Source organism: Dama dama, chromosome 1, assembly GCF_033118175.1.
Source record: "Dama dama isolate Ldn47 chromosome 1, ASM3311817v1, whole genome shotgun sequence".
Classification (NCBI taxonomy): Eukaryota; Metazoa; Chordata; class Mammalia; order Artiodactyla; family Cervidae; genus Dama; species Dama dama.
Window position 1 is genome coordinate 18,225,691 of NC_083681.1, and position 13,378 is coordinate 18,239,068.

A 13,378-nucleotide genomic window follows, 5' to 3' on the forward strand; every position below is an offset into this window, starting at 1 on the left:
TTTCCAACGAGTCAGCTCTTTGCATCAGGTGGCCAAAGTACTGGAGCTTCAGCTTCAGCATCGTCCTTCCAATGGATATTCAGGGTTGATTTCCTTTAGGATTGACTGGTTTGATCTCCTTGCTGTCCAAGGGACTCTACAGCATGCTTCCCTTTAGTTTCTGCATTGTGAAAAAACATTTGGGACAAACAGGATCCTTCCATGAAAAAAACACTTGAGCAAGATATTCTGTGTGTGGTAAGTAGTATACCCCAGTTAATACTCTGGTTAGGCTTAGAAGTTATCTGAGTTGTGCTCTTAGCAAAAAGTTGCTCATGCCCTATTTCTTTAAGAAAAATCACATGTTTAACCCGAGGCATTGCTGCAATGAATAGATGACAAGCTACCAGAGTGTTTTTTGGGAGCTTTAAAGTCGCAGCTACCTGGTTTTCACAAGTAGAAAATACTGCTTTGTGTCCAGGTCCAAATTTCCAAGTTGACACGGAACATGTTACACTATACTTTATGAGTAGTAAAAAGACACAATTGTGATACACTGAACCCTTCACTGAAAAATCTTCTTGAGAAGGGTATTGTGAGTATGGGGAGTGGATAGCCCAAATTACTACTCTGGTTAAGTGTAGGAGTTCTGTGAGGGGTACTCTTGCAACTAGTTTCAAGATTCCTTGTTTCTTTCAGGAAACTCATTTGTTTAACCACATACCTTGCTGCAATGAATAGGAATCAGGCCACCAGGTGTCCTTCTATCAGCTGTGAATCCGCAACTACCTAGCTTTCACAGGTGGAAAAATATGCTTTTCCCAAGAAGTCCTAATTTTAAATTTGTCCCACAGCATGTTCCCTGCAGTTTCTCATCTGTAAAAAGACACTTCTGGGACACATTAAACTGTTCCATGAAATAACTTTTGTCCAGGAGCTGTTCTCTATGTGGTGAGTAGCATACCGAATTACTATTCTGGTTTGGTGTAGGAGTTATGTGAGGTTTGCTCCTAGCTAGGAGTGGCAAGCACACTGTTTCTTTTAGCCAACTCACTTGTATAACCAGACACATTGCAGCAATAAATAGAAGACAAGCAACCAGAGTGTTTTTCATGCAGCTGTGAAGTCACAACCCCCTAGCTTTCACAATTGGAAAATACTGATTTGCAGTCAGACCCCAATTTCAGGTTGACAACCAGTGTTTCCTTCTGGTTTCTCAGCTGTAAAAGACACACTTGGGACACAGTGAATTGGTCCATGAAGAATCTTGTTTGCATGGTTTGTTCTGTTTGTGGTGAGTGATATACCCAAGTTACTACTCTGGTTATGCCTTGGAGTTCAGTGAATTCCAGAGTGCTCACTGCAAGAAGTTACAAGCATCCAGTTTCATTGAAAACTCACCTGTTTAACAAGAACATTGCTGCAATGAATAGAAGACAGCAATCAGAGTGTTTTCCAGGCAGCTTTGAGGTCACAACAATCTAGCTTTCACAAAGGGAAAATACTGCTTTTGCCAGTAGGCACCAATTTTCAAGTTGACCCATGGAAAGTTTCCCTCCAGTTTTGGAGCACCCAGAAGAGACACCTGGGGCATACTGATCCCTTCCGTGAAGAAACAGGTGACAGTATTCTACATGTGGTGAGTGGTATACTAGTTATTGCTCCAGTTAGGCCTAAGTGTTCTGTGAGATGAGTTCTTAGCTAAAGGTTGCAAGCACCATGTTTTGTTTCTAAAACCCATTTGCATAACTAGAAACATTGCTGCAGTGAGTAGAAGCCCAGCAACCAGAGTGTTTTCCAGGCAGCTTTGGGGCCACAACAACCTAGCTTTCACAAGGGGAAAATACAGATTGGCTAGCAGGTACCAACTTTCAACTTGACACAGAACTGTTTCTCTGCAGTTTCTGAGCAGCAAAAAAAAAAAAAAAAAAACCCACCTGGAACTATCTATGAAGAAATTTTTGTGTGCCCAGGGTGATCTGTGTGTGGTGAATGGTATACCCATTACAACCACAGTTAGATCTGAATATTCATTGGAAGGGCGGATGCTGAAGCTGAAGCTCCAATACTATGGCCACCTGATGCAAACAGCCAACTCATTGGAAAAGACCCTGATGCTGGGAAAGATTGAGGGCAAGAGAAGAGGGTGACAGAGGATAAGATTGTTGGATGGCATCATCGACTCAATGGATATGAGTAAAAGTCACTTCCACAACATAACCTTGTGAAAGCAAACTCCCAGAGACAGTGAAAGACAGGGAAACCTGGCATGCTGCAGTCATGGGGTCACAGAGTCAGACACGACCGAATGAACAACAGGCCTAGGTGCTCTGTTAGATGAGCTCCTAGCAATCAGTTGCAAGTACCCTGTTTCTTTCCTGAAAACTCACTAGGCCAACCAGAAACATTGCTTCAGTGAGCAGAAGACAAAGCGCCAAAGTGTTTTTCAGGAAGCTTTGAGGCCATAACACTCTTGCTTTCATAAGGGAAAAATACTGCTTTTTCCAGTAGGCATCAATTTTCAAGTTGACCCACGGAATGTTTCCCTTCGGTTATTGGGTAGCCAGAAGGGACAATTGGGACACACTGGACATTTCATGAAGAAATGTGTGTTGTAGCTTGTTCTGAGTGTGGTGAATGGCATACCGCTATTACTACCCTTGGTTAGGCCTAGGTGTTCTGTGAGATGAACTCTTAGAAAGGAGTTACATGCACCCTGTTTCTTTCCTGAAAATTCACTGTGAAACAAGAAACATTGCTGCAGTGAGTAGAAGACAAGCAACCAGAATATTTTCCAGGCAGCTTTGAAACATAGCTTTCACAAGGCTATGTTGTGAAAATGGCTTTTACCAGTTAGGTACTGGTTTTCAAGTTGACCTACAGAATGTCTCCTTCCAGTTTCTAGGCACCCAGAAGAGATACCTGGGACACACTAATGCCTTCCATGAGTAAACTGGGGTTAGTAGGGTGTTCTGCATGTGGTGAGTGGTGTATTAGAGTTACTACCTTGGTTAGCAGAAAAGGAAGTGGCAACCCACTCCAGTATTCTTGCCTAGAGAATCCTGTGGACAGAGGAGCCTGGTGGGCTGCCATCTATGGGGTCGGCCTAGTTGTTTTGTGAGATGAGTTTCTAGTTAAAAGTTGCAAGAACCCTGTTCCTTTCCTGAAAATTCACTGGTCAAGCAGAAACATTGCTGCATTGTGTGTGTTACCAAAACTCAGTCTCTGTTCCCTGGGTTGAGTACAAATGTAGAGACTGAATTTGGGAGAAGTAGAAAAGAGCAGCTTGTATTTCTTTGCCAGGCAAAGGCACCACAGTGAGTTAATGCCCTCAGGACTATGTGACCAACCCTGGAGGGGGTAGTGAGGAGTTTTACAGTGTTCAAGGAGCAGGGCATGATCAGCTCATGGACAATTATTGGATTGGTTGGTATCAAGATGACATTTCAAACATCAATTTTCTGGCTTCAGTCAGTCTAGGGTCTATGTGCTTGTGGTAAGCAGGTTTCATCTGGAATGGATTCTGCTTCCCATAAATATCTTGATGAGAAAAACTGGACCATCACTTGAGACTAGTGGTCATGTTTATTTTTGTTTTTCAGACAGCTCTGTAAAATGAGCTCCTAGCAAGAAGTTGCATACACCCTCTTTTTCTAGACAACTCACTTGTATTTCCAGAGGCATTCCCGCAGTGAACACAAGATAGGCAACAATAGTCTTTGTCAGGCACCTACCAGATCCCAGGTATCTGGCTTTCTACAAATTCTACTCACCATCAGGCCTTAATTTCAAAGCTGACAAATAACATATTTACCAGCAGTCTGGGCAACGAAAAGGACACTTGGGACACTCTGAGCTCTTCCAAGGATAAACTTGTATAAGCAGGGAGTTCTGTATATGGTGCATTGCATACACTAGTTTTACTGCCCTAGTTAGACCTAGGTGCCTTTAGAACTTCCCAATGCCTGGCAATGTTCAGGAAAAACTGCACTGATTTTTTATTTCATAGGCTTGAGACTCTCATGTTTCTTTCTATCTTGAGTCATCCTCTAAGCAATAATCCGCACAAGAATATATGAGCAAGGCTTCTTCAATGCAAGGACAATGAAGTGTTCCCCATAGTAAGCAGAAGAACTTGTTACCAAGCATAAAGTTTCTTTAGCAGTTTTTCTGCTTCTATGAAGGGAAGTTATACCTTCCTTGTGCATTACGTATGTGTGTGATGATGGCTTCCATAAAGCTGTGTATCTAGCATTGATCACTGTTAAGTGATGCTGAGCTCCTCTAGGTGTGCTGAATGTGATTGAAAGGAAAAGCCTTTCATGGGACATAAACAAACATGACTTTCACATAAGGAGAAGATAGCCAATTTATTCCTAATGTAAGGAAGAGAGCCCTGTGTTCTTTCATTGAATGTAAGATATATTTCAAGTATGGTGTATATAATATATTGCTTCAGAGATCTGTTTCTCAAGGGTACTTGAAAGCTGTGCAAAACTTTGTGTTCTAAAGATGTGTAAGAGTGAAGGCCTTTAACACCATAAGAAAACCCTTGTTTGTCAGAAAAAATATATATTTCTTATAAGCTAGATAAAGTTTTATACAGACTTGCTCTTCAGTGTATGAAACTTGTATCAGGATTTGAGGTTGCTAGTGATATATTTGAGATACCTACAAGTCTACCCTTTCTAGTGTGGAGAGGTAGAAATGTCAATCACTGCCAAGCTGGTATAAATCTGACCAGAATTTCTCTGGTGGTCTGTGGTCCACAGCACGACTTATTTTTAAAGCTATATATAAATTTTTAAGCTTTGTTTTAAAGAGTTTTCTTATGTGAATACAAATATTTAAAATAATTATCTTGCTCTTTAAATATAAAAAAGAAAATCATCTATTTCATCTAGATGCTAAAACTTGTTAGCATGTTGTTGTTCAGTTGCTAAGTCATGTCCAACTCTTTGCCACCCTATGGACTGCAGCATGCCAAGATCCTCTGTCTTCTGTCTCCTGCAGTTTCCTTAAATTCATGTCAATTGAATTGATGATGCTATCTAACCAGCTCTTTCTCTGTCACCTCCTTCTCCTTTTACCTTTCTTCTATCTTTCTTAGCATTAGGGTATTTTACAACATGTCAGTTCTTCCTGTCAGATGACCAAAGTATTGGAGCTTCAGCAACAGTCCTTAAAACGATTACTCAGGGTTGATTTCATTTAAGGTTGACTGGTTTGATCTCCCTGCTGTCCAAGGGGCTCTCAAGAGTCTTCTCCAACACCACAATTCAAAAGCATAAACTCGTTGTCACTTAGACTTTTTTATGGTCCAATTCTCACATCTGTACATACACTACTGGAAAAACCACAGCTTTGACTATACAGATCTTTGTCAGCAAAGTGATGTCTCTGCTTTTAATATACTGCCTAGGTTTGCCATAGTTTTCCTTCCAAGGAGCAAGTGTCCTTTAATTTCATGGCTGTAGTCACCATCTGCAGTAATTTCAGTGCCCATGAAAATAAAGTCTGTTAACATTTCCATTTTTTCCCCTTCTATTTGCCACAGTGATGAGACCAGATGTCATGATCTTACTTTTCTGAATGCTGGGTTTCAAGCCAGCTTTTTCACTCTTTATCCCTCTCATCAAGAGGCTCTTTAGTTCCTCTTTGTTTTCTGCCATTAGAGTGGTAGCATCAGCATACCTGAGGCTGTTGGTATTTTTCCTGGCAATTTCATTTTGTGATTCATCCAGCTCAGCATTTTGCATGAGGTACTCTGCATATAAGTTAAATAAGCAGGGTGACAATATATAGCCTTGTCGTATAGCAACAGTTGTAACTGTTGCTTCTTGACCTGCATAAGTTTTCTCAGGAGACAGGTAAGGTGGTCTGATATTCCCATCTCTTTAAGAATTTTCACAGTTTGTTGGGATCCACATAGTCAAAGGCTTTAGTATAGTCAATGAAGCAGAAGTAGATGATTTTTTGGAACTCCCTTGCTTTCTTCATGATCCAACCAATGTTGATAATTTGATCTCTGGTCTCTCTGCCTTTTCTAAACCCAGCTTATACATCTGGAAGTCCTTAGTTCAAATACTGCTGAAGCCTCGGTTGAAGGATATTGGGCATAACCTTGCTAGCATGTGAAATGAGCACAAATGTATGGTAGTTGGAATATTCTTGGCATTGCCCTTCTTTGGAACTGGAATGAAAACTGATCTTTTCCAGTCCTGTGGCCACTGATGAATTTTCCAAATTTGCTGAAATACTGCGTGCAGAATCATTTCTTAGGATTTTAAATAGCTCAGCTGTTAGTATATGTTGAACTTCAAATAAAAGTGAAAGTGTTAGTCACTAATGTCCGCCTCTTTTGTGACCTCAAGGATTGTAGCCCACCAGGCTCTTTTGTCCGTGGAATTTCCCAGACAAGAATAGTGGAGTCCATTGCCATTTCCATCTTCAGGGATCTCCTGCAGGGATCAAACCTAGGTCTCCTGCATTACAGGCAGACTCCTTACTTTCTGAGCCACCAGGGCAGCTTCAATTTGTGATGTAAAATGCTGTAATGCATGTCAGAAATAAAACTATTTTTAGCCTATAATTCTTTCTTCTCATATCATGAACCTTACAAATTCATTTAAAGGGAAAATTTATAATCTTGTACTGAAATCCCATGACAAAAGTGATCAATATCTCATCTAAGATTTATTGATCACTACTGTTTCTGAAGGGCTTCCCTGCTGGTTCAGGTGTAAAGAATCCACCTGGCAGAGAGGAAGACACTGGAACTCATCAAAAAAAGATACCCCACATCCAAGGACAAAGGAGAAGCCACAGCAAAGTGGTAGGAGGGAAACAATTATGATAAAATCAAATCCTATACCTGCTGGGTAGGTGACTCACAAACTGGAGAACAGTAACACCAAGGAAGTTCTCGCACTGCTGTGAAGGTTTTAGGCCCCACTGACAGAGGAATGGGTAAAGAAGATGTGGTATATATATACATATACACACAACGGAATATTACTCAGCCATTAAAAAGAATGAAATAAGGCCATTTGCAGCAACATGGATGGACCTAGAGAGTGTCATATTGAGTGAAGTCAGACAGAGAAGGAGAAATATCACCTGAAAACCCTTACATGTGGAGTCTGAAAAGATATAGTACAAATGAACTTATACAACAGAAAGAGACTCACAGAGTTAGAAAGCAAACTCATGGTTGCCAGGGGGAAGGGATAGTTAGGACTTTGGCAGGTCATGTACACACCGCTATACTTAAAATGGATAACCAACAAAAACCTATTGTATAGCACACGGAACTCTGCTCAATGTTATGTGCCAGCCTGGATGGGCCTCAGAGGGGTTTGGGGGAGAATGCATATAGGCACATGTATGGCTGAGTCCCTTTACTGGTCACCTGAAACTATTACAACCTTGTTAATCGAGTATGAAGTCACTCAGTCGTTGTCTGACTCTTTGTGACCCCATGGACTACATAGCCCACCAGGCTCCTCTGTCCATGGAATTTTCCAGGCAAGAATACTGGAGTGGGTTGCCATTCCCTTCTCCAGGGCATTTTCCTGATCCAGGGGTCAAACCCGCGTCCTGCATCATTTATTGTCTGTCTTTCCTTCTAGAATATAAGCTCAATGAGGGCATTGACTTTGTTTTTTTCTGGTTCACTGTTCCTCTCACAGAACTTAAAATAGTGACTGGTACATTGCACAGTTTCAATAAGTTTTTATTGGATGAGAACCCCTACCTTAATGTATGGGTACTATCCAACTGACTAAAATTTTACTAAGTACCTATGATGTGTTAAGTCTTGTGCTAGTAAAGTGCAGTGACAGAGTAGTTATCATCTGTGATTTTACAGAGCTAACAATCACAGATAAAATTTCAGACAATTTTCTACTGAACAGGAATATTTTATTATTGATAAAATGTTATGTGATTACTTCATTAAGATTCTACATAATTTAGTTCATTTAGCAACATTTTATAACAAAAGTTTATCTTCAAAATGCTGGACTCTTACCCTAAGATCCCACATATTTCACGAACTACTTCAATTACTTTTAAAAACCATCCCTGTTCCTCCATCATGGATTAAGCAATGTCAGCAATAGTAGTAGACTGAATATATCCTAACTAGTCTCTACTTTCAAATTTCTCCCAGGCACTCTCCTTTGATACTTTTCCACACATTTTCTCTTTAACTAAAAAATATAGGTAATTTAATCTCATTAAAAACAAAACAAAACACTTCTTCCCTGTATATAGTATGTTCATAGAGATAATCAGACCTTTTGAAGAATTACACACCAGTTCCCCTGATCATAGTAACTTTGCAGTATGCTGATATTACTCAAAGTCTGGCAGGCAGCTTCCAATTCTCCCTCACAAAACACATGGTAATAACGATGAAACACAGGACCTGGGTCACGGGATCCTAAGGAACCAAATGGCTCCACACGCTTGTCCTTACCAGGATTTTCCTTCAAGTGCCAGGGAACCAGTAAGTCTTGAGAATGAAAAGAAGTCCTGTTAGTGTGAACAGGCAACTTGGAATTAGCAACGTTCCTTGAATTACATCCTCCATCTTGAAAGTCATTTATGGAGGAGACAGAATGTGCTGAATCTTGATTGCCTACATTAGGCAACTGCTTCACAAGCAACTCTTGCACTGATGTATCATTGCTGATTTCCTCTTTCATTCCTTGGCTAGTTCTGTTTTCTCTAAGATACTTGGACTTCTTCTTATTATATTCTTGCTCCATAGCCCAAACATAGATGAGTGCCTTCCCACCAGGTCTTAGGAGTCGAACAAGTTCTTGGAGAGCTGCCACTCTACGCTCCTAGTGGAAAAAAACAAAAAAACAAAACCATATTGTCATTTATCAGCCAGAAAGAGATACAGAGAGGAAATGGGAAATATAATTGACTACAGGACTGTTTTCAATTAAGATGGACAGCACAGAAAATCAAACATAAGACAAATTTTATATAAAACAAAAAAGGAAAAAAGAAGAACTGTGTTCTACAATCAAGGCGGGGGGGGAGGATAAATAGAAAATATATTTTTTTCTTTCCATTAATAATACAGAGGCACAGAAGGTGTTGTTTTGTTTTGAATTCAGTTAAGGTCATAAGGTACCAGTAACTCCAGCACAGAGGAATCTATATTACTGCTTAGATCAGGAGAAAATGAGTAACACTCAGGAGTAATAATATTTTTTCCTATAATATAAAATATTAAATTCACTTATTTTAAAATTAGAAGCATAGTGACTAATTAAAAACATCAGCATACCACTACCAGTTAAATACTTGAGCTTTGAAAAAAAAAAAAAGAATATGAAAAGAAGAAAAATAGAATGGGAAGAACATGAAACTGAGATCTTGGGAATGAGAAAAAGAGCTGAGGAAGCAAGATGGGAAGCAGAAATAGAGAAGAAGCTCAGAGGCTGAGAAGAGAGAACAAATTCTCAAGAGTCCTACAGCTGATCTCTTAAAGTCTCTTATAGCTAAAGTTCTGCAACTCTGTGGATCTGAGGAAGACATTTAAAGATAAGTAAGCCTCCGGCAGGAAAAAGGCAGAAATATGCAGCAATAAAGCATGGTCACAACAGACCTGTATTTAAGCAAGCACAACTCCCAAGTAGCTCATCTCCATTCCACAGGGTTTCTTTAAAAACTGGGGTACACTTTATGACATGGAAAGAAAGGAAAAGCTGAAACATAGTCCAAATCAGTAAAATCTATGAACATTTCCTGACACTTAGTATTGTCTCAGAGGTCTCTGAGACTACCTCAGTTCTTTTCATTCTTTTACTTTATTCTTCTCTCCAGCAGTTATTTCCACCATTTTATCTTCTAGCTCAATGATCCATTCTTCTGCTTCAGATATTCTGCTATTGATTCCTTCTAGAGTATTTTTAATTTCATTAATTATGTTGTTTGCCTCTGTATGTTTATTCTTTAATCCTTCTAGGTCTTTGTTAACAGATTCTTGCATTTTCTCCATTCTATTTTCAAGGTTTCTGATCATCTTTATTATCATTAATCTGAATTATTTTTCAGGTAGTTTGCCTATTCCCTCTTCATTTGTGGACTTCTGTGTTTCTAGTTTATTCCTTCATTTGTGCAATATTTCTCTGCCTTTTCATTATTTTTTTAAAACTTATTGTGTTTAAGGTCTCCTTTCCCCTAGCGTCAAGGTTGAATTCTTTCTTCCTTTTGGTTTCTGCCCTCCTAAGGCTGGTCCAGTGGTTTATGTAAGCTTCCTACAGGGTGAGATTTGTGCTGAGGTTTTTTTTTTTGTTTTTTTTTTTTTTCTTTCCTCTGATGGGCAGGGCTGAGTGAGGTGGTAATCCTGTCTGCTGATGATTGGGTTTTTATTTTTGTTTTGTTTTTTGTTTGGATGAGAGGTCCTGCACAGGGTGCTACTGGTGGTTGGGTGATGCTGGGTCTTGTATTCAAGTGGTTTCCTTTGTGGGAATTCTCACTATTTGATACTCCCTAGGATTAGGAGTTCTCTGGTAGTCGAGGGTCTTGGAGTCAGTGCTCCCACTCCAAAGGCTCAGGGCTTGATCTCTTGCCAGAAATGGAGATTCCACAGGTGGTTTGTTATGGCATTAAATGAGATTAAAACAAATACCCAAACACAAGAAATCAAAGATGAACCACAGACAAGTGCAGTTACAAAATTAGGCAAATAATAATTAACATAATGGAATATACACATATACACCCATAAGCAAACTCAAAACAGTCCAACAAAAAAAAAGTACAATAGACTGACCCTGCAAACAAAGAAAATAAAAAATGATATCCACCAGTTAAGAACAAAATTAAAGCACAAACTGGAAAACAAAACTAAAGCACGATGTCAACTGGGGAATAAAGCAATGAAAACAAAACAAGCAAATATGGTGATAAAAAGAAAGGAAAGAAAGAAAAGAACAGAAATGCAAAGTTAAATAAATAGAGGCAGACAAAGATTTATATATATTAAAGATTAACCGCAAGGGGAAAAGGACAGTAGGAAAAGTAAACAAAGAAATAAATGTAGAAAAAAGATAATAATAGGTTTAAAAAATTTTTAAGTTAAAATTATAAAAAAAGAGAAAAAAAAAAAAAAACCCCTCCACCTCCATTGCAAAAGGCCAATGCAGAGGGAGATGTTTGTAACAGCAATGCAAAGTGTGATTTAAAAAAACTCAAACACTTAATTAGATCTCACAGTGCTAATAAAACCGACAACTACAACACAGGGGGTAAAAAGCCAAAAGAAACTACAGAACGAGTCAAAATATAAGAATAATAAATGTTTTTCTTGAGTCTCTGTTGTCAGCATCCTTTCTCTCATTGGGAGTCACAGTCCACCTCACCTCGCTAGGATGCCCTCCAACACGGTGCTGGTCTCTGGGCCTGCTGAGCAGGTCAGCTCAGACTCTAACCTGGTCCTACTCCTGTGTGTTCTTGCCTCCAATGTCCACAGCTATCAGAACCAGTGTGTTTTCTTTTGTGGGAGCTTTCAATGACCTTTTATATATTCCATAGACACAGAGTCTGCCTAGTTGATCATGTAGATTTAATCTGCAGCTGGTACAGCTGGTGGGAAGGTTTTGGGTCTTCTTCCTTAGCCATTCTGCCCCTGGGTTTCAACTGTGGTTTTATTTCCACCTCTGCATGTGGGTCGTCCACTGGGGTTTGCTCCTGAGGCTGCCCTGGAGGACTTGGGTCTGCCCCTGTGAGGGCCAGGCGTGGCGGGGGTGCAGCTGCCTGGGTCGCAGGGGTTCTGGCAGCACCAGGTACTCAGGGGGCTGGCGGCTGGGGCAGCAGGAAATATAGTGCTCTAGAAGGGTGTGGCAGCCAGTGTTGGCCAATGCGCTTCAGTATTCTTGCCTGGAGAAACCCCTCCCTGACAGAGAAGCCTGGCAGGCCACAGTCCACAGGGCTGCAAAGTGGTGGACACAACTGAAGAGAACCCATGTGCATAGACACAAGACTTCTCTTGCCTGTGGCAGCCCTGCCCCAGTGAGGGTTAAGTGTGAAGGAGGCGTGGCTGCCTGGATCGAGGGGACCCTGATGCACCAAGTGTGCAGGGACACAGACGGCCTCAGCCGCAGGAGTTATGGCCCTATCAGTCTTTGTTCAAGCCTCTAGTAGCTGGCAATCAGAAGGCCTCTTTGGCTAGTCTTTCTCCATAGCTCCACCCCTTCAGGCATGCAGAGGGCTCCCTTGCCTGGGGTCCTTCTCTGTTGTTTGGCGCATCAGGCACATAGACAAGCCCCCCAACTGGGGTCCTACTCTGTAGATCAGCATGTCAGGCACTTAAAGGGGCACCCTGGGTGGGGTCCTATTCTGTTGTTCTGCGCATCAGGTGCTTGACGGGCCAGCCACTCTATTGTTCCGCTACCAATGCTGGGGTATGGGGAGAGAGAGGCTACGGTGATTGATCCACTATGCATGACTCAGCAGTATCATCTTGCTTCCATGGCTACCTGGCTTTCCTCCACAGGCATGTCCCATCACAGTCTCCTCCTTCACATCCCCTCGGTCCGTCTCTATGCAGTCAACAGCAGTCCTTGCCCTGGGATTGCTCCAGAACCCCTACACTCCAGCTCCCTGCTGCTGTAGTTTCTAAGGGACTTGCATCCCTGTCCAGGGCACATGTGACTGCAGCAAGGACTGTCTGATTCTCATTCCATTTAGGCTGCCACAGATCAGCTGCTTCACTCTCAGCCTTAAATGTTTCTCCTCTGACCTATCAATTGCCCTGATGTGGGGATTGGTTGGACCCCTGCTTCAGTTCCCCCACCTGCTGACTCCTGATTTTCTCCCTAGCTCCTCATCCTACGGAGTTCTGCCTGGTTCTATATATTCTTTTCTGGTGGTCAGGTACTCTGTCCACTCTCAACAGGTGTTCTGCAAGCACTTCTGTGTCGGAAGGTGCACTCCTGACGTATCCATGGAGAGAGATGTACTCCATGTCCACCTACTCCTCCGCCATCCTGTTCCTCCTTCCTGCCACTTGGTTATAAGCTTTGGGAGCAAGAAAGACAATACTTACTGCTGTAGCAAAATGGTGAATAACAGCAATGGAAATGCAAGCGTCACAAGATCCACTGCGGATTGGTACTGCCAAAGCATCACAGACAAAGGCCTGATATTGCCTCTCTCTACAAATGTCCACAAGGTTTTGGCTATGATCACAGCCAATCTGTAAGAGATAAAGAATTTCAAAACATCTTCTTTAAATGCCGTAGAGTTATTAGGCAGATTTCATATTCATTGTGAAAGGGTTCAAGTCTATGATATTATCAGTTCTTACAGCCAGTACAAAATCACTTATATAATTTACAGAGCAGCATTTATCTTAACAGATATCAGACAGAAT

General features: G+C 41.1%; 1 protein-coding gene across 4 annotated transcripts in view; it reads right to left on the reverse strand.

Annotated features, from left to right (window-relative positions):
- Window positions 1–7,058: 7,058 nt before the first annotated feature.
- Window positions 7,059–13,378, reverse strand: part of ALKBH8 (alkB homolog 8, tRNA methyltransferase) — a 123,725-nt gene continuing 117,405 nt past the window's right edge. For 3 of the 4 annotated variants that reach the window (XM_061144019.1, XM_061144027.1, XM_061144010.1), the window contains 2 exons: window positions 13,052–13,201; window positions 7,064–8,831 (listed from right to left, as the gene is read on the reverse strand). In XM_061144019.1, coding sequence (XP_061000002.1) covers window positions 8,274–8,831; window positions 13,052–13,201 — 708 coding nt within the window. In that variant the 3' untranslated portion in view covers window positions 7,064–8,273. Of the gene's footprint in view, window positions 8,832–13,051; window positions 13,202–13,378 lie in introns of all 4 variants that reach the window. The other variant, XM_061144037.1, reaches the window with a different exon arrangement.